Source organism: Leptodactylus fuscus, chromosome 1 (assembly GCF_031893055.1).
Source record: "Leptodactylus fuscus isolate aLepFus1 chromosome 1, aLepFus1.hap2, whole genome shotgun sequence".
NCBI lineage: Eukaryota > Metazoa > Chordata > Amphibia > Anura > Leptodactylidae > Leptodactylus > Leptodactylus fuscus.
The window spans coordinates 4866552-4888794 of record NC_134265.1 but is presented as its reverse complement, the minus strand read 5'-3'; the positions used below and the strand labels follow the sequence as shown (position 1 = coordinate 4888794).

Genomic DNA, 22243 nt, shown 5'->3' with positions numbered 1-22243 from the left:
GACCATTAGATCACCGGACTGTTCGTCACGGTCATGTATAAAGAAGCCAAGGTTTTAGGCTGCTTTCACACAGAGTAACGCTCCGCTTATTCTGACACGTAAACAGAGTGAGCGCTGTAAAACAGAATCCCATTGACTTCAATGGGTACCGGCATACGTGTGCTCCCCATTGAAGTCAATGGGAGGCTTTTTTACGTATTGCTTTCAATGTGATACACGCGCAAGATGGCACCCATTGAAGTCAATGGGATTCTGTTTTACAGCGCTCACTCTGACACGTGTTTATGTGTCAGAATGAGCAGAGCATTACTCTGTGTGAAAGCAGCCTTAGAGAATGTGTGAGGCTGGATTAGCCCATGTGGGGTGAAACTTATTTTACACAACTGTCTTGTGAGAATACAAAAATTTTCATACAACACCAGAACTGCAGTTCTAGGTTTTCTAAAAACCGATATAGAACTTTTTTTTAACTTACCGTCAATATCTTTTTCTATACTGAATTTTTGATATAAGTCTGACAATTCCCTTTAAGTGTGTTATTACATGTGGTGTTGTTTGTCTCTAATGGATCAGAGAGGTCAAAATCCAACCTAATGGTTCCAATTGTGTTTCATCTAAAAAGTTAAAAATGAAATATATGGAGGAATATACGGCTGGAAAATCTGACTGAAGACACAGCTGAGAATATTCTACATACAGTGTTATAGAGCAGAATCGTCTCTGCTTTATTTAATGGTTAGATTATGGGGATAACATCTATCCTTAGGGAGAGACCACCTTCTCAGGTGTGTGGAGACTTATACAGCCATAGTTGCTCCACTGCAAGGGAACATGGGAAGAATATGCAAATCTGTCTCCCAAGATGTAAACAGGGAGACAGTGCCTCTGTTATGCTGCCCTCTATAGCAAGCACCCTGAACATCATGCCCGACGTTCCAGAAGTCTTATTTAATGGTTACTACAAGAGATGTAACTTAAAGCTCCTGGTAAGGCCGCAGTGCAAAATATGTACCCACCTACCTTATGCATTTATAATAGTATATTGTATGTGGAAGAAGGACCTTTGTGGCCCCCTCAGGAACAAGAGCCTGGTAGCAACTGCTATACTGCTGCATGACCTACGCATTAGACTCTTGTGGCTACTCACCTGTAGGAATGTCCTCCTCACACTCCTCATCACCACTCACATAGGGCTCTTCCTTTATTGTTATGGATATAACATTAATATCATCCAGATCTTGATGGAAAATCTGTGAAAGAAACATAAAGGTCAACAGACAGGAGGAGACCAAAGTGACCTGACAGGAGGAGTTACCTGAGCCAAATAACTGCTGGTCTCCTGGAAACTGGACATAGATATTAGATGACAACGTAATGACAACCTCAAGACCTTCATACACATGTATACTTGGCATGGCTAGACCTGCCTCAGGTTGTGTCAGTGGAGGAGATCAGATTCTACCAGATACATCCGGGGTTGTTTGTCTCAGGGAAAATAAAGGATCGGATCAGTAGAAATCCAACCTGATGGTTCCTTATTCCATCCAGCAGTCTCCATAGCCAGAAGATTGTGAGAAGATCCAGACACCATGTAATGTCTATGGTCAGCTTTATCCTCCATCTCCACCTCTCATTACACAAGTATAAAACATCTAATACTGCTGGAGAACCCAAGACTGACCACAAGGACTTCACAGCCCGTCTACACATCATAGGGAATATCTCCATCTACCTGATCATCATCCTGTGGAAGAAGAGGACTGGGACATCTCTCCGGTGTTGTCCTCTTACTGGATCTACCTGTAGGAAACACAGACAGGGACTGAATTCATTCTGTACATACAAATAATGGAAGTCCATGTGTATATAGTCATGTCTATTACCTGCTGATGTGAGGGGCTGCTGGTCCTCCATCATCACCTCCTTGTACAGATCCTTGTGTCCTTCTAAATACTCCCACTCCTCCATGGAGAAATAGACAGCGACATCCTGACACCTTATAGGAACCTGACAACACAATGATACAGTCATCACCCCGACCCCTCCAGTTACTGTATAATGTCCCAGCATTCCCAGCAGTGTCACCTCTCCAGTCAGCAGCTCCAGCATCTTGTGGGTGAGTTCTAGGATCTTCTGTCCATTGATCTCCTCCTGTATCAGGGGATGAGGTGGAGGCTCCAGGATTGGGCTCAGGGTTCCTCCATATCCATCATACACAGGAGCCTGACAGCGCCCACTAGAGGGCTTCTTCACTACTGTGTAATCCTGGTTATGGGGAGACACATTAATAAATCTCACTACATACATGTCCAGAGTCCATCACCTCTCCAGTCATATCATCTGTTATTACTATAGATAAGAATGATGTCATGATGACATCATCAGACTCTCTCACCTCTCCAGTAAGCTGGTAGATGATCTCTAGGGTGAGATTTAATAGACTTTCCGCCATCTTGTTCCTGTCTCTTTCCATCCTTAATGGGTCAATCAGGAATATTCTCTTACATAGAAGATATCACCTGATACAACAGGAACCTGAAGACATAGAGGATGAGACGATTTAAATTAAAAAACAAAAAGAAAAAAAAACTAAAATTCGAGATAAACAATACTTAAAGGGGTTGTCCCATCACAAGGATCCTATCTATACTGCTTGTTAATGTGGATGTAAGACTTTTCCTAAATACATTGCTTCAGCAAAACTGCTTTGTTTGGCCACTATCTTACTTTATTCATTTTTTTTTTTTTACACAGCCCTGACTTATCTGGTCATAAGTCAAGTGATGTATCTGCTGCTCTGAGGGGGGAGGGAGGAGGGGCTAAGTGCACGGGAGCCAGCCTGGAGGGGGGTAGTTTACACTTTGGGGGGGAGGGAAGAGGCCACCAATACAGACCCGGCATCCGCTGTAATAGAGAGGCGGATGCCGGGGAGTGTAGATGCCGGCACAGGTGAAGCCGGCAGCGGCAGGAGCGATGCTGCTATTCCGGAGGGGAGGAAGGGGGGGGGGGGGGCGGAGGAGCGGAATAGCAGCATCGGTCCTGCCGCTACTGGCTTCACCTGTGCCGGCGTCTACACTTCCCGGCATCCGCCTCTCTATTACAGCGGATGCCGGGTCTGTATCACATTGTGAAGGCTGTACGTCCGATGCCTAGTGAATCAGCAGACGCAGCGCTATCGGCTTTGACGATCTGTGCCCCGGGTGAAGAGCTAGCAGTGCCCGTACCTTAGCTCTTCATCGTCAGAAGGCCGTTCCTGACACTCTGTCAGGAACGTCCTTCTCCAAAGAAGTGCCTATAGCGCTGTAGTGTTTGAACGAGAAGGAATGCCCCCTCCCTCTTCTCACAGTTCTCATCCATAGACAAGTACTATCAGGAGGAGAGGGGGCGTTCCTCCCTGCTCACACACTACAGCGCTTCTGTGGAGAAGGACGTTCCTGACAGACTGTCAGGAACGCCCTTCTGACGATGAAGAACTAAGGTACCGACACCGCTAGCTCTTCACCTGGGGCACAGATCAGGAAAGCCAATAGTGCACTGAATTCAGCGCACTGTCGGCTTTCCAGCAGTATATAGAACTGCCTGTGCCGCGGACCATGAAAGGTCCTCTTTAATAGGTGGAGAAAATAAGAAGACAGTATTGAACACAGATAATTTTGCGATTGGTTCTTCCATTTCAATTATCCCTGGTAATACTAATGTCCTACTGTCCAGTACAGGGGTGAGAGATCACATCCCAAACCACTGACCATAAGACATGTGGAGGATACAGGCACTGCTTCTAACTTCTAGAAATCTATGCTTACAGTGTAGGCCAAAAGTATTTCCCCCCTGCAATTCTGTCAGATAATCCTCGGTGTCCCCCAGAAAATGATTACAAGCACAAACTCTTTGGTAATATCTTCAGTTATTTTGCTTGCAATGAAAAAACACAAAAGATAATAAAAAAAAGTCACATCATTGATCATTTTACACAAAATTCCAAAACTGGTGCGGACAGAAGTATTGGCGCCCTCAGCCTAATACTTGGTAGCACAACCTTTAGACACAATAACTGCGCACAACCGCTTCCGCTAACCAGCAATGAGTTTCTTACAAGGCTCTGCTGGAATCTTAGACCCTTCTTCTTTGGCTCCTGCTCACGGTCCCCCCTGAGATGTGAAGGGGGCCTTCTCCAAACTGCCACCAAGAGATCTCTCCCCCTCCCCCACAGGTGTTCTATGGGATTCAGGGCTGGACTCATTGCTGCCGCTTTACAAGTCTCCAGGGCTTTCTCTCACCACCATTTTCTAGTGCTGACCTGAAGTGTGTTTTGGGTCCTTGTCCTGCTGGAAGAGCCCTGACCTCTGAGGGAGACCCAGCTTTCTCACACTGGGCCCTACATGATGCTGCACAATGTGTTGGTCGTCTTCAGACTTCATAATGCCATGCACACGGTCAAGCAGTCCAGTGCCAGAGGCAGCAAAGCAACCCCAAACCATCAGGGACCTCCGCCATGTCTGACTGTAGGGGGCGTCTTCTTCTCTTTGAAGGCCTCTTTTTTTTCCTGTAAACTCTATGTTGAGGCCTTTTCCTACTTTTGTCTCATCTGACCAGAGAACATTCTTCCAGAACGGTTTTGGCTTTCTCAGGTAAGTTTTGGCAAACTCCAGCCTGGCTTCTGTCTGTGGGTAAGAAGTGGGGTCTTCCTGGGTCTCCTACCATACAGTCCCTTCTCATTCAGACGCTGACGGATAGTACGGGGTGACACTGTTGTACCCTCGGACTGCAGGGCAGCTTGGACTTGTTTGGATGTTAGTCGAGGTTCTTTATCCACCATCCGCACAATCTTGCGTTGAAATCTCGTCAACTTTTCTTCTCCGTCCACATCTAGGGAGGTTAGCCACAGTGCCATGGGCTTTACACTTCTTGATGACACTGCACACGGTAGACACAGGAACATTCAGGTCTTTGGAGATGGACTTGTAGCCTTGAGATTGCTCAGGCTTCCTAACAATTTTGCTTCTCAAGTCCTCAGACAGTTCTTTGGTCTTCTTTCTTTTCTCCACGCTCAATGTGGTCACACAAGGACACAGGACAGAGGTGGAGTCAACTTTAATCCATTTCAACTGGCTGCAAGTGTGATTTAGTTATTGCCACCACCTGTTAGGTGCCTCAGGTAAGTAACAGGTGCTGTTAATTACACAAAGTACAGAAACATCACATGATTTTTCAAACCGTGCCAATACTTTTGTCCACCCCCTTTTTTATGTTTGCTGTGGAATTATATCCAATTTGGCTTTTTGACAATTCTTTTTGTGGTTCTCCATTGAAGACAAATTAAATGAAGATAATAATACCAAAGAATTTGTGATTGTGATCATTTTCTGGAAGAAAATGAGTATTATCTGAAAGAATTGCAGGGGTGCCAATACTTTTGGTCAACACTGTATAAATACATGGAGGATAACAGGGGGTACATAAACTCACGGCACTCATTTGATTTAGATGTCTATAGATAAGCTACTATCTTTGAATTGTCTGTATTGGGGTGATATGCTGGTTCTGGTGACATTAACCTATCTATCTGCCCTGAACAAGGCTCAAATAAAAGGAGTCATTGAGAGAGACAAAGAGCGGTACATCGAGGAATGGAGAAGCGCAATAAAAAACTCCAAGAAACTCACCGTGTACCAATCCCTACAAAGGGACTACACCATGGCCACCTACCTGGAGAGAATACGCCACCCCAAGCACAGACAGACCCTGAGCCGGTACAGACTGAGCGCCCACAACCTAGAGATAGAGACGGGGCGATACAGGCAGACGTACAAGCCACGGGAGAAGAGACTGTGCCAGCACTGTGACCAGGGGGCCCTAGAAGACGAGACCCACTTCCTGCTACACTGCACCAAATACTCAGCTGTGAGGGCCGTCTACTACCAAAGACTCTCTGCCCACATCCCAGACTTCATATCTGCAGACGAGAAGAGGAAACTCTATATCCTACTGGGAGAAGAAGAGGCCACTGTGGAGATCGCTGCCCAATACGTGTCCAGCTGTCACCAAATAAGAAGAAGATGAGACTCCACGGACTGTTATATTTAACCCAATACACCCGCCCCACCTCCCCCTCCCCCTCACCAACTAAGAGGAAGTTGAGAATCCATGGACTGTTATACCCCAAATCAGCCCCCCACCCCCTTACCCCATACTCTCACCCTCGACTCCAACTCCCCACACACACACACACACACACACACACTTCACTAGCTTTGGCAATGCCAAATATCCATTCGGACATGGCAATAAAGCCTATTTGATTTGATTTGATCTATCTACAAGGCTGGGGTGATATATGGGTTCTGGTGACAGTAACCTATCTATCTGCAGGACTGGGGTGATATGCTGGTTCTGGTGACAGTAACCTATCTATCTGCAGGGCTGTGGTGATATGCTGGTTCTGGTGACAGTAACCTATCTATCTGCAGGGCTGTGGTGATATGCTGAGTCTGGTGACAGTAACCTATCTATCTGCAGGGCTGGGGTGATATGCTGGGTCTGGTGACAGTAACCTATCTATCTGCAGGGCTGTGGTGATATGCTGGTTCTGGTGACAGTAACCTATCTATCTGCAGGGCTGGGGTGATATGCTGAGTCTGGTGACAGTAACCTATCTATCTGCAGGGCTGGGGTGATATGCTGGTTCTGGTTACAGTAACCTATCTATCTGCAGGGCTGGGGTGATATGCTGGGTCTGGTGACAGTAACCTATCTATCTGCAGGGCTGGGGTGATATGCTGAGTCTGGTGACAGTAACCTATCTATCTGCAGGGCTGGGGTGATATGCTGGGTCTGGTGACAGTAACCTATCTATCTGCAGGGCTGGGGTGATATGCTGGGTCTGGTGACAGTAACCTATCTATCTGCAGGGCTGGGGTGATATGCTGGGTCTGGTGACAGTAACCTATCTATCTGCAGGGCTGGGGTGATATGCTGGGTCTGGTGACAGTAACCTATCTATCTGCAGGGCTGGGGTGATATGCTGGTTCTGGTTACAGTAACCTATCTATCTGCAGGGCTGGGGTGATATGCTGGGTCTGGTGACAGTAACCTATCTATCTGCAGGGCTGGGGTGATATGCTGGTTCTGGTGACAGTAACCTATCTATCTATAGGGCTTTAGTCCCAAACCTGTCTGGTCCTTAAGAGGTTAATAGTAAACCTTTCCCGTCATCCTGTCAGGACTGTGAGCATCCACCTACCTCCTCCCCTACAGCAACCGTGGTTACTGGACCTCTGATGATGTCACATGTGTGGGAGGAGGCAATGAGTCACATGATCAGGTGCTATCATTATAGCTTCACATATCCTTGTGGGTTAAAGGACCTGTGATGATGTCACGTGATCAGTCAACCAGTCACATGACCAGTTAGTATAGGTCTCTAGGGTCACATCTACTCACGCCTCTCCATTGTTTGGGTCTCCCGGGAGACAGAAGGTCCAACCAAGATAACAGCAACCACTGGTGGACACTATAGATCAGTGATGGCGAACCTTTTAGAGACCGAGTGCCCAAACTGCAACCCAAAACCCACAAAATTTTCGCGGAGTGCCAACACGACAATATAGACTTAATACTATGCGGATCCACAATTGCGGACAGTTACTGACCAAAAATTACAGTCATGTGGGGCTTTACAGAGCTTTCAATAATACAAACAACGTTGTACTGAAATGTAAAGGTCTCGGCATTTGGGACTTTGAACAATTAATTTTCACTATTTACATCGCACAGGATCTGTTTTATAGTTACCGTATAATATTCTTACATCCTGTACTAATATCACGTCTGCTATAAAACAGATACTGTGTGATATAAATAGTGAGGGGACCCCAGACAGTATTATATGCTCTGCAGTGGGCCCACCATACAATATTATATTCTCCACAGTACCACAGTAGCCCCCCAGTGTTATATGCTCCGCAGTAGGTGTCCCCCCCCCCCCACAGGATTATATGCTCCACAGTGGCATCCACACACAGTATTGTGTGCTTATAAATAGGCCCCCCCCCCCAGTATTATATGCTCTTTAGTACACCCCCCAGTATTATACACTCCCCCCAGTATTATAAGCCCCCCCAGTATTATAAGCCCCCTCAGTATTATAAGCCCCCCCAGTATTATACACTCCCCCCAGTATTATAAGCCCCCTCAGTATTATACACTCCCCCCAGTATTATACACCCCACCCAGTATTATAAGCCCCCCCAGTATTATACACTCCCCCCAGTATTATAAGCCCCCTCAGTATTATACACTCCCCCCAGTATTATACACTCCCCCCAGTATTATACACCCCACCCAGTATTATAAGCCCCCCCAGTATTATACACTCCCCCCAGTATTATAAGCCCCCTCAGTATTATACACTCCCCCCAGTATTATACACTCCCCCCAGTATTATACACCCCACCCAGTATTATAAGCCCCCCCAGTATTATACACTCCCCCCAGTATTATAAGCCCCCTCAGTATTATACACTCCCCCCAGTATTATACACTCCCCCCAGTATTATACACTCCCCCCCAGTATTATACACCCCATCCAGTATTATAAGCCCCCCCAGTATTATACGCCCCCTCAGTATTATACACTCCCCCCAGTATTATACACTCCCCCCAGTATTATACACCCCACCCAGTATTATAAGCCCCCCCAGTATTATACACTCCCCCCAGTATTATAAGCCCCCTCAGTATTATACACTCCCCCCAGTATTATACACCCCACCCAGTATTATAAGCCCCCCCAGTATTATACACTCCCCCCAGTATTATAAGCCCCCTCAGTATTATACACTCCCCCCAGTATTATACACCCCACCCAGTATTATAAGCCCCCCCAGTATTATACACTCCCCCCAGTATTATAAGCCCCCTCAGTATTATACACTCCCCCCAGTATTATACACTCCCCCCAGTATTATACACCCCACCCAGTATTATAAGCCCCCCCAGTATTATACACTCCCCCCCAGTATCATACACCCCACCAAGTATTATAAGCGCTCCCCCCAACATCATATACACAGTGAGCCACTCTCATACTCACCCCTGAAGAGCTGCCGGCATCCACCTTCTTGTCACTGGCGGCGCTGATGACGTCATCGCGCCCGCGTCGGGGCAGAGGTCAAACTCTGCAGCCAGTGTAGGCCGCGGTCGCGCGATCCGCGGCCTACCCTGACAGCTTTCAGCTGTATGTGCATTTGCACATACAACTGAAGGCAGTGATCGCTCATCAACGGGGAATCCTGTACCGGATTCCCTGTTGGTGAGCGATCCGGGCGACCGCACGCGTGCCAGCATGGAGGGCTCTGCGTGCCCTCTCTGGCACGCGTGCCATAGGTTCGCCATCACTGCTATAGACTATAATGCGGTCTGTTGTTATACTGAAACCTCCGTGCAGGACTTTTCTCTCCATTCATTTCTGGCGATTTATGCAGTAGAGTCTCCCTCCGGCACTTATGTGAACTTAGCCTTATGTGGATATATGTAGCAGAGCCGCCTGTGTGTGATGTGTATGTAGCAGAGACATCTGTGTGTGATGTGTATGCAGCAGAGACATCTGTGTGTGATGTGTATGTAGCAGAGCCGTCTGTGTGTGACGTGTATGTAGCGGAGCCGCCTGTGTGGGACCTGTATGTAGCGGGTCTGTCTGGGTGACATGTATGTAGCGGAGCCGTCTGTGTGTGATGTGTTTGTAGCGGAGCCGTGTGTGTGACGTGTTTGTAGCGGAGTCGTCTGTGCGTGACGTGTATGTAGCGGAGCCGTCTGTGCGTGACGTGTATGTAGCGGAGCCGTCTGTGCGTGACGTGTATGTAGCGGAGCCGTCTGTGCGTGACGTGTATGTAGCGGAGCCGTCTGTGCGTGACGTGTATGTAGCGGAGCCGTCTGTGTATGACGTGTATGTAGCGGAGCTGTGTGTGTGACGTGTATGTAGCGGAGCCGTCTGTGTGTGACGTGTATGTAGCGGAGCCGTCTGTGTGTGACGTGTTTGTAACGGAGACGTCTGTGTGTGACGTGTATGTAGCGGAGCCGTCTGTGTGTGACGTGTAAGTAGCGGAGCCGTCTGTGTGTGACGTGTAAGTAGCGGAGCCGACTGTGTGTGATGTGTTTGTAGTGTATTGAATATACTGATCTGTCACTCGGTTGATATACTTTTAGGTGCTCAGAAAAGGCATCTCGCCACCATACTCAAATAGAGAAAATTTCTGGCACTCAACTTTGAAATTTTCTCTAATTGTGTATGTAGAGGAGCCGTCTGTGTGTGATGTGTATGTAGCGGAGCCGTCTGTGTGTGACGTGTATGTAGCGGAGATGTCTGTGTGTGACGTGTATGTAGTAGAGCCGTATGTGTGTGACGTGTATGTAGCAGAGCCGTCTGTGTGTGACTTGTATGTAGCAGAGTTGTCTGTGTGTGACCTGTATGTAGCAGAGTTGTCTGTGTGTTTAGTCCACGTAATTCAGAAGTGTATTTGTACTGTGTTTGTCTATGATGACATCATCCTCACCGTGTGCAGTCCTGGCAGGTATAGATTGGTATTTTCTCTGTAGGCTTCTTCATAGACATTGTTGGTGACATCTAGAGATGGGGCAGTCAGTTGATAATAAGCCGCGTTTGTTCCAATATTCAAAATTGTTGCTTTTTTAACAAAACAAAACAAATGGAGATTTCCTCAGAACGAACAGAAGTGGCCGCTCTGCAAGAAAATTGTGGCCCTGGCCGAACAGACAGCGTCATGTGTGCAGTGACATCACGTGATGGCAGCATCTGATAGTCTCAGTCTACAGACAGGGGTGGGTGGAGCTTACAGTGCTGATGTCATATACACTATATACGTTTGCGGTCATTATCTCAGCCTTTAGTTGGTGTAATGGTGGACGTGCGCACACATCTATGTCATAGCTATTAGCTCGGCTACAGGCAGCACAAGTCAGAAGACTGAGGAGGAGAGAATCAGTGATGTACACAGGCAGGACAGTATAGACATAGGACAGGTTCAGTCAGTGATGATAAGGTCACAATTGCGTTTGGGTTTCCATTCTTCGGGTCCACTTGGGGAACCAAAACATAGAAACCCAATCTTCTTAAAAAGTGGTTATCTGTGGACCCCATGGATATTATGAGGTCAGCCACTTTCTGCCCAAAAAATGTGGAAAGAAAAGTCCTGCGTGCAGAAGAAGACCTAAGGGAAACTCGCAGAGTAGTGGTGGCGGCACTGGTGGGAGTAATGGCAGACTCTGTTTCCTCTGCTACTGGCAGCAGCAAGTCCACGTGTCATACACTATGTATTGTAGATATATATAGTCCTAGGAGCCCTGACAGTGTCATACACTATGTATTATAGATATATATAGTCCTAGGAGCCCTGACAGTGTCGTACACTATGTATTATAGATATACACTCACCGGCCACTTTATTAGGTACACCATGCTAGTAACGGGTTGGACCCCCTTTTGCCTTCAGAACTGCCTCAATTCTTCGTGGCATAGATACAACAAGGTGCTGGAAGCATTCCTCAGAGATTTTGGTCCATATTGACATGATGGCATCACACAGTTGCAGTCGCAGATTTGTCGGCTGCACATCCATGATGCGAATCTCCCGTTCCACCACATCCCAAAGATGCTCCTCTATTGGATTGAGATCTGGTGACTGTGGAGGCCATTGGAGTACAGTGAACTCATTGTCATCTTCAAGAAACCAGTCTGAGATGATTCCAGCTTTATGACATGGCATTGCATTATCCTGCTGAAAGTAGCCATCAGATGTTGGGTACATTGTGGTCATAAAGGGATGGACATGATCAGCAACAATACTCAGGTAGGCTTTGGCGTTGCAACGATGCTCAATTGGTACCAAGGGGCCCAAAGAGTGCCAAGAAAATATTCCCCACACCATGACACCACCACCACCAGCCTGAACCGTTACCGATACAAGGCAAGATGGATCCATGCTTTCATGTTGTTGACGCCAAATTCTGACCCTACCATCCGAATGTCGCAGCAGAAATCGAGACTCATCAGACCAGGCAACGTTTTTCCAATCTTCAATTGTCCAATTTCGATGAGCTTGTGCAAATTGTAGCCTCAGTTTCCTGTTCTTAGCTGAAAGGAGTGGCCCCCGGTGTGGTCTTCTGCTGCTGTAGCCCATCTGTAGCCTCAAAGTTGGACGTACTGTGCGGCGTTCAGAGATGCTCTTCTGGCTACCTTGGTTGTAACGGGTGGCTATTTGAGTCACTGTTGCCTTTCTATCAGCTGGAACCAGTCTGGCCATTCTCCTCTGACCTCTGGCATCAACAACGCATTTCCGCCCACAGAACTGCCGCTCACTGGATGATTTTTCTTTTTCGGACCATTCTCTGTAAACCCTAGAGATGGTTGTGCGTGAAAATCCCAGTAGATCAGCAGTTTCTGAAATACTCAGACCAGCCCTTCTGGCACCAACAACCATGCCACGTTCAAAGGCACTCAAATCACCTTTCTTCCCCATACTGATGCTCGGTTTGAACTGCAGGAGATTGTCTTGACCATGTCTACATGCCTAAATGCACTGAGTTGCCGCCATGTGATTGGCTGATTAGAAATTAAGTGTTAACCTCTTAGCGACCCTTGACGTAACTGTACGTCATGGGTCGCATGGGGATGTATGGAGCGAGCTCACACGCTGAGCTCGCTCCATACATGGCAGATGCCGGCTGTATCATACAGCCAGGACCTGCCACTAACAGCAGCAGTCGGTGCCCGAGCCGATCGCTGCTGTTAACCCTTTACACACTGCGGTCAAACGTGACCGCAGTGTGTAAACGGCGCTGGCGGCATGGGCGCCGCCATGTTTCGCCGATCGCCGCCCTCCTGAACGTCACATGAGGGCGGTGATCGGTTGCTATTGAAGGCTTCCAGGCTTGTCTCTGCACTAGATCTATTAGACGATGCCAGAGGCAGCCTCTAATAGAAGTGCTGGGATTTTGCTATTCACTGCAGTACTGTAGTATTGCAGTGAATAGTATGAGCGATCAGACTCCCTAGGTTTCAAGGTACCTAAGGGGTCTGATCATAAATGTAACAGAAGAAAAAAAAAAGTTTTTAAAAGTATTAAAAAAATAAAAAAAATATAAAAGTTCAAATCACCCCCCTTTCCCTAGATCAGCTATAAAAGTAATTAAAGAACATTAAACATAAACATATTAGGTATCCCCGCGCTCCAAAATGCCTGAACTATTAGAATATTAAAACATTTATCCCGTACTGCAAACAACATAGCGGCAAAAAAAATAAAAACAGCCAAAAAGCGTTTTTTTCAACACTTTGCCTCCTATAAAAAATTGAATAAAAAGTGATCAAACCATCGGATCTTTCCCCAAATGGTATCAATAGAAACGTCATCTTGTCCCGCATAAAAAGACACCACAACCAGCTCCATACATGGAAATATGAAAAAGTTACAGGTGTTAGAACATGATGACACAAAAAATTTTTTCTATTTTGCAAAGTTTATCATTTTTTTAAAAGTATCAAAACATTTCAAATACTATATAAATTTGGTATAACCGCGTTCGTACTGACATGTAGAACACAGGTAACATGTCATTTGTACCAAACAGTGAACGCTGTAAAAATTAAACCCATAAGAAAATGGCGCAAATGCATTTTTTCTCCAATTGCGCCTCATTCTGAATTTTTTTCCAGCTTCCCAGTACATTGCACAGCATATTGAATGATGCCATTACAAAGTACAATTTGTCCCGCAAACAATAAGCCATCATGTGACTCTGTGAACTGAAAAATGAAAAAGTTATGGCTCTTGAAATGTGAGGAGGGAAAAACGAAAATGCGAAACCAAAAAATGGCCGGGTCCTTAAGGGGTTAACGAGCAGTTGGACAGGTGTACCTAATAAAGTGGCCGGTGAGTGTATATCTATAATACATAGTGGATGACACTGTCAGGGCTCCTAGGACTATATATATCTATAATACATAGTGTATGACACTGTAAGGGCTCCTAGGACTATATATATCTATAATACATAGTGTATGACACTGTCAGGACTCCTAGGACTATATATCTATAATACATAGTGTATGACACTGTCAGGGCTCCTAGGACTATATATATCTATAATACATAGTGTATGTCACTGTCAGGGCTCCTAGGACTATATATATCTATAATACATAGTGTATGACACTGTAAGGGCTCCTAGGACTATATATATCTATAATACATAGTGGATGACACTGTCAGGACTCCTAGGACTATATATATCTATAATACATAGTGTATGACACTGTAAGGGCTCCTAGGACTATATATATCTATAATACATAGTGGATGACACTGTCAGGGCTCCTAGGACTATATATATCTATAATACATAGTGTATGACACTGTAAGGGCTCCTAGGACTATATATATCTATAATACATAGTGGATGACACTGTCAGGACTCCTAGGACTATATATATCTATAATACATAGTGTATGACACTGTCAGGACTCCTAGGACTATATATATCTATATCCACCCCCCATACCCACCCAACCCAACGCCCCCCCCCCCCCACTCTACTAGCTTTGGCAATGCCAAATACCTATTCGGACGTGCCAATAAAGCTTTTTTGATTTGATTTGATTTGTATGACACTGTCAGGGCTCCTAGGACTATATAATACATAGCGTATAGCATAAACTTTATGAGCCGTCACCAGTCGTGTCCTGTAACATGTGGATGGAGCTTGGACCTATAAAGTTAGCCTGAGATGACATCATATCATGTGGGGTAATGTGGGAGCGGGGACAGAGGAGGGTTAGATTTGGGGATTCTAAGGACGGTACGGAAGGGTTTACGTTAGACATTGTGATCGATCGGTCTGATAAGATGCGTCTTTAATTTGCGCTTGGAACTGTAGAAATTGGGAGTTAATCTGATTGTCCGGGGTAGAACATTCCAGAGAAGTGGTGCAGCTTGGGAGAAGTCTTGTATACGAGCGTGAGAGGTTCTGATAATAGAGGATGTAAGTGTTAGGTCATTGAGTGAACGGAGAACACGGGTTTGCCGGTAGACAGAGATGAGGATGGAAATGTAGGGAGGTGCAGCATTATGGAGAGCCTTGTGGGGGAGGGGGATAACTTTATATTTTATTCTATAATGAATAGGCAGCCAATGTAGTGACTGGCACAGACCAGAGGCCTCGCTGTAGCGTCTAGCCTGATAGATGAGCCTGGCCGCTGCATTCAGAATGGATTGTAGAGGGGAGAGTTTAGTGAGAGGAAGACCGATTAGTAAGGAGTTACAGTAGTCAAGGCGAGAATGAATCAGAGAGACAATGTGTCTTTAGTGTATCTCTGGTAAGGAAAGGGTGTATTCTGGAGATGTTTTTGAGGTGGAGGTGACATGAACGTGCGAGTGATTCAATATGAGAGTTGAAGGAAAGGTCTGAGTCAAACATAACCCCGAGACAGCGGGCATGCTGCCTAGGAGTTATAGAAAGGCCTGAGACTGCAATGGATATATCAGGGACAGATCTATTAGATGGTGGAAACAGTAAGAAATTCCTTTCCCTTCCCAACTCCAATCTGGCAGTCATTATAAATCCCTGGACCAACGTGCCCTTAAAATCTAGAGTCCATAACCTGTAATATTGTTCTCTTTAAGAAAGGCATCCAGGCCCTCTATGAACTTGTTCAATGAATCCACCATCACCACTTCCTGGGGCAGAGACCTCCATAGCCTCGCTGTTCTTACTGTAAAGAATCCCCTTCTATGTTGCTTGTTAAACTTTCTCTCCTTCATACGTAGAAGATGTCCCCTTGTCACTGGTCTAGGTGTAGAGGACGTCCCCTTGTCACCGACCTAGGTGTAGAGGACGTCCCCTTGTCACTGTCACTGGCCTAGGAGTAAAAATATCCTTAGAAAGTTCTTTGTATTGTCCCTTCATGTATTTGTACATTGTTATTAGATCTCCCCGTAGACGTCTTTTCTCTAAACTGAATAACCCTCAGTTTGTTAACCTCTCGTTGTCCTCCAGTCCACCCATTCCCCTAATCATTTTGGTTGCTGTCTTTGCACTTTTTCAAGTTCACTTATGTCTTTCTTGTATATCGGGGCCCAAAATTGAGCACAATAGTTTAAGTGTGGCCGTACCAGTGATTTGTATAGAGGCATAACTATGTCCTTGTCATGAGAATCTAGACCTCTTTTGATGCATCCCATAATTTTATTTGCCTTGGCAGCAGCTGCCTGACACTGGTCACTAGAGGTAAGCTTGCTGTCCACCACAATCCCCAATTCTCTCTCATTGGCAGTCTTACCCAGTAATTTACTATTTAGTACATAGTCAGACATTTTATTATGTCGAGCAAAGTGCATTACCTTATATTTGTCAACATTAAACTTCATTTGCCAAGTCTCCGCCCCCCCATGCTTCCAGTTTCCATAGATCCCCTTGTAATATCCTACTATCCTCCTCATTATTGATTACCCTACAAAGTTTAGTATCATCTGCAAATATGGACCCCCTGCTCTGTAATATGGACCCCCTGCTCTGTAATATGGACCCCCTGCTCTGTAATATGGACCCCCTGCTCTGTAAAGCCTCTACCAGGTCATTAATAAAGATATTAAACAAGAGAGAACCCAATACTGACCCTTGCGGCCCCCACTGGTGACTGTGGCCCAGGCTGAATATTTACCATTAACAAGTCCCCTCTGTTTCCTATCAGTGAGCCAGTTGCTAACCCAAAAGCATATGTTTTCCCCCAGTCCCAACATTCTCATTTTGCATACCAATTTTGCATACCAATTGCATACCTTTTATATGGAACTGTTAGGACTGTGCGGAAGGTGCTGCCAAGGGATCAGAGTTGCAGTTCGTTTCACTGTTACTGCTCAGTCCAGCATAACAGGGGTTAATTCCCTTGCAACCCATAGGCGGGGTTGGTTTCCTGACTGACAGTGATGTCAGCCTATGAGCACCTGGCTTGGACACCTGGGCTGGCTGATCAATCCCGCCTTCCCTCCATTTGAGGAGGCAGGTTTGGGCAGCCTGGTGCTCTAGCATCAACTCCAAATTGTGCATGTCAGTGTGAAACATTAGTTTGGGCAATAGCTGCCTTATTTAGGTAGGATTCCTAATGACACTGTTCTAAATTGTACAGATGTATTTTGGGCAGTTAACTGCCTTCTATATAGTTTAGCAGGAATTATATATTCTAGAGGGAACTCCTACCTAGGTCAGGCTGCTACCTGTAGTGCTGCAACAGCAGGTGGCTGTGGTGGTTGCGGCCCAGAAAGCTACTGGGAGCACATGGTCATAGTTTGTGTTTTGTCTTGCAGTGGAGTAACAAGATTTTGTATTCATTTGCGGCTGCTCTGTCCTGCAGAGATCTTATCTATTTAGTTTCTGTTTGTACCCAGATGGTGTTGTAGCCCGGCAGTGAAATTAACTGTCAGGCCTTGTTCACACCAGGGTAGCTCTGCAACTCAGGATATTATTTAGTTTTTTGGGGTTTTTTTAGTATCCTGCTGATCATAAAAGGAACAGTATCAAAAGCCTTTGAAAAGTCCAGATACACAATGTCCACTACATTACCCATGTCCAGATACACCACGTTCACTGCATTACCCATGTCCAGGTACACCACGTCCACTGCATTACCCATGTCCAGGTACACCACGTCCACTGCATTACCCATGTCCAGATACACCACGTCCACTGCATTACCCATGTCCAGATACACCACGTCCACTGCATTACCCATGTCCAGATACATCACATCCACTGCCTTACCCCTGTCCAAATACACCACGTCTACTGCATTACCCATGTCCAGATACACCACGTCCACTGCATTACCCATGTCCAGATACACCACGTCCACTGCATTACCCATGTCCAGATACACCACGTCCACTGCATTACCCATGTCCAGATACACCACGTCCACTGCATTACCCATGTCCAGATACACCACGTCCACTGCATTACCCATGTCCAGATACACCACGTCCACTGCATTACCCATGTCCAGATACACCACGTTCACTGCATTACTCATGTCCAGATACACCACGTTCACTGCATTACTCATGTCCAGATACATCACGTTCACTGCATTACACATGTCCAGATACAGTGAAATCTCTGGTCAATGTTTCTTCTCCGTCCACATCTAGGGAGGTTAGCCACAGTGCCATGGGCTTTACACTTCTGGATGACACTGTGCACGGTAGACACAGGAACATTCAGGTCTTTGGAGATGGACTTGTAGCCTTGAGATTGCTCAGGCTTCCTCACAATTTTGCTTCTCAAGTCCTCAGACAGTTCTTTGGTCTTCTTTCTTTTCTCCATGCTCAATGTGGTCACACAAGGACACAGGACAGAGGTGGAGTCAACTTTAATCCATTTCAACTGGCTGCAAGTGTGATTTAGTTATTGCCACCACCTGTTAGGTGCCTCAGGTAAGTAACAGGTGCTGTCAATTACACAAATTAGAGAAGCATCACATGATTTTTCAAACAGTGCCAATACTTTTGTCCACCCCCTTTTTTATGTTTGCTGTGGAATTATATCCAATTTGGCTTTTTGACAAATCTTTTTGTGGTTTTCCATTGGAGACATTAAATGAAGATAATAATACCAAAGAATTTGTGATTGCAATCATTATCTGGAAGAACACGAGTATTATCTGACAGAATTGCAGGGGTGCCAATACTTTTGGCCAACACTGTATATACAGGCTCTGTATGGTATATAGCAGTACATTTACCACAGATGTTACACCTGTAGTCTGGATACAAGATGAGACACAACAGGAAGAAGTGTTGTATTTGGGTGGAGATTTTACTGGGGGGCCCTTGTGTGTGGGGGTGGGTGAGCATTATCCTGCTGGTGCCAATTTTCCATCCTGCCATGAGACACAACACGTGTGTCAGTGTCAGGATGTCCTGTACATATGACTGAGCTGTTTGTGTCCTCGTATCACTACTAGGGGTGACTGACTGTCCTATGTGATGGCCCCCACATCATCACACAAACAGGGGGCAGGATTGAAGTGCTCACCACAAGGCCTCCATATTCTGGAACATCAAACTGATCCCAGACCTATCAGTAGACGATTTAGCTCCAGTTTGTACAGTCGAGCGGTGACGGTGACGTATTCTTGGTGTGAATGACATATAATGAGCATTTGTCCGGCCTGAGACTTTGCTGTTTTAAGAACAATAAGAGTGAATGTCTATTTTTTGGGTGGACTGTAAAAAAAACAGAACAGACATTCGCTATTTTTGCTATATATAAAAATTGTTTATTACTTAGCTTACTTATATATCGCCATCATATACCGCAGAGCTTGACAGAGATAATGTCACTCTTTGTCCCATATAGGGCTCACAATCTATCGTCTGTATCAGGATGTCTTTGGAGTGTGGGAGGAAAGCGGAGTACCTGGAGGAAACCGCCAAACAAGGAGAACATACAAACTCCATGGCTAGATCAGAACCCAGGACTCTCAGCAAGGTAACATTGTTAACCCCTTAGGCCAGGTTCAGACAGAGTTTTTTGGTCCGGAATTTGACGTGGAGGCTGCCTCAGATTCCAAACCATTCAGTTGTGGCACTCTGATCCAGATTAGGCCCAAATGAATGGGCCTACTCAGGAGGAAGTGTCTTCTGATGGACGTCCGCGGCTGAACCTTCCACGGAATCTGCCTGAAGAAAGAGCATGTTGCTTCTTTTTTTCCACAAGCGGGAACAAACCGCACACGGAAAAAAGAAATTACCAGCACCCATTGATTTCAATGGGAGATTTTTTTTGGCCAGGATTTTGATGCGTTTTTCGCGTCAAAATCCTGATAAAAAAAACCCGGTCTGAACTCAATCTAAATTTCATGTGACAGTACAAAGCTTAAAACATTTTACACCTATTAAGCATGAATACAGCTTCTTCCCTGTCTGACTACTTTTTGGCTTTAAAGGAATTGTCTGGGATAACCCTAAAACCCTACACTAATCTAAAAACCCTCCCCTTCCTACTTTCTAAACGGAACGTCAATACTACTTTCCCCCCCATCCACACCATCATACTTATCCAGCTTCTTCCTCTCTGGGTTTCCTTCCCCAGGGAACAGCTCCTCCGATTACGTCGTGGAGTCGCGCATGCGCAATAGAGTCAACATTGCCGAAGCCGACAATCCATCGCTATTACGCAAGCTGGGAGGCAATGCAACAGAGAAGTATTGAAGGCTATGGGCACAGTTCTGTGCATTCCCAACAGAAGGAAGACCGGAAGAAGACAGGTAAACTATAACAGAGTTGGGGGGGGGGGGTGTCTGTGTTAGCTTGGAAAGGATAGCAGTGGAGGAATAGCTAGGGAGACAGGGTGGGGGTGTTAGAGAGGGCAGGGGGGGAGGGGAGAAGTGAGCTGGAGATAGTGAGAGCCTACAACTATCAGAATGCATTAGAGCAAGAAGCTACATACCATGTAAGCAAAAGCAGAAGATGCTGGGCCTTCCCAGAGAAACTTAGAAATCACTCAAAACACTACTAAGGTTATATGGGGTCACTTATTAACCTATTAATAGCACTAACAGACCTTTTTAAAAAAAAACAAAAAAAACTTTTGCCTGGAAAACCCCTTTAAGTATTGATTTAGTTCCATAACATTTCTCCAGGGTGATTTCTCTGATGGTTAATAAGTTGCGATTTCTGAGTAAAACACTTGCCACATTCTGAACACGAATAAGGTTTAGTCCCTGTGTGAATTCTCTGATGTAAAGCAAGATTTGATTTCTGGATAAAACACCTTCCGCAGTCTGGACATGAATACGGCTTCAACCCTGTGTGTATTTTCTGATGCTCATTAAGAGTTGATTTAGCACTAAAACGTTTGCCGCATTCTGCACATGAATAAGGCTTCTCTCCCGTGTGAATTCTCCGATGTTCAATAAGAGATGATTTAGCTCTATAACATTTCCCACATTCTGAACATGAAAATGGCTTCTCCCCCGTGTGATTTCTCTGATGGTTAGTAAGCTGAACTTTCTGGGTAAAACATTTGCCGCATTCTGAACATGAAAATGGCCTTGCCCCTGTGTGAATTCTCTGATGTAAAGCAAGATTTGATTTCTGGGTAAAACATTTGCCACATTCTATACATATAAATGGCTTTTCCCCTTTGTGAATTTTCTGATGTGAAATCATAGTCGATTTTACACTAAAACATTTCCCACATTCTGAACATGAATAAGGCTTCTCTCCTGTGTGAATTCTTTGATGCGCAGTAAGAGTTGACTTAGCGCTATAACATTTCCCACATTCTGAACATGAGAAAGGTTTTGCTCCCGAGTGAATTCTCTGATGTAAAACAAGATTAGATTTGTGGATAAAACACTTGCCACATGCTGAACATGAGTATGGCTTCTCTCCGGTGTGAACTCTCCAGTGTTCAATTAGAGTTGATCTAGCACTGAAACATTTGTCACACTGTGAACAAGAATATGGCTTCTCCCTTATGTGTATTGTTAGATGGCTCGTAAGATCTGATTTTTCGAGAAAACACTTGCCACATTCTGGACATGGAAATGGCTTCTCCTCCATGTCAGTTTCTTCATCTTTAATCCTCCTTCTGTGAATGTTATTTTCCTGTAGGGCTGAGAGTATATCGGAGGTAATGACATATTCTTCATATGGATCCTCTGTTTTATAATCTTTCGATATCAGATGTCCCTCTGAGCCCCCGGTCCAGTCACCTGACAAGGAGAAAGATTATATCATTATTTTAAACAATATAACCTCAAAAAATATACTGACGTTTACAACAAATATAACAATTCTCCTACATATTATATGGAATGTACAACGTTCAGTTATTAACTGATGGAGTCATTTGTTTTGTCTTTTGAGCACAGACCAATAAATCACAAGGCTCTACAATAGGGTTAAGTATATAGAAGCCATAGAAGAAGTGTATGGGCACATTCACACCACAGGGACATCTATCAGTATACATATGTATGATACTAGAAATGCCTGCATCTCAACAACATACTGCCCCATACTGTACTCATTACCTGTAGGACACACAGGCAGGGACTGAATACGTTCTGTATATACAAGTAATAGAAGTCCATGTGTATATAGTCATGTCTATTACATGCTGTACTTTTAATATTATTATTTATATAGTACAATTACAGTTAATTAA

At 45.2% G+C, this 22243-nt stretch overlaps 1 protein-coding gene across 1 annotated transcript in view; it reads right to left on the bottom strand.

Moving 5' to 3' along the window:
• Positions 1-22243, bottom strand: part of LOC142192512 (uncharacterized) — a 207719-nt gene that overhangs the window by 13634 nt on the left and 171842 nt on the right. The window contains exons 15-22 of the mRNA XM_075262424.1: positions 20691-21788; positions 19145-19249; positions 10551-10681; positions 2506-2535; positions 2086-2235; positions 1884-2007; positions 1733-1800; positions 1148-1250 (exon numbers count right to left, since the gene is read on the bottom strand). Of these exons, the coding sequence (XP_075118525.1) occupies positions 1148-1250; positions 1733-1800; positions 1884-2007; positions 2086-2235; positions 2506-2535; positions 10551-10681; positions 19145-19249; positions 20691-21788 (1809 nt within the window). The remainder of the gene's footprint in view (positions 1-1147; positions 1251-1732; positions 1801-1883; positions 2008-2085; positions 2236-2505; positions 2536-10550; positions 10682-19144; positions 19250-20690; positions 21789-22243) is intronic.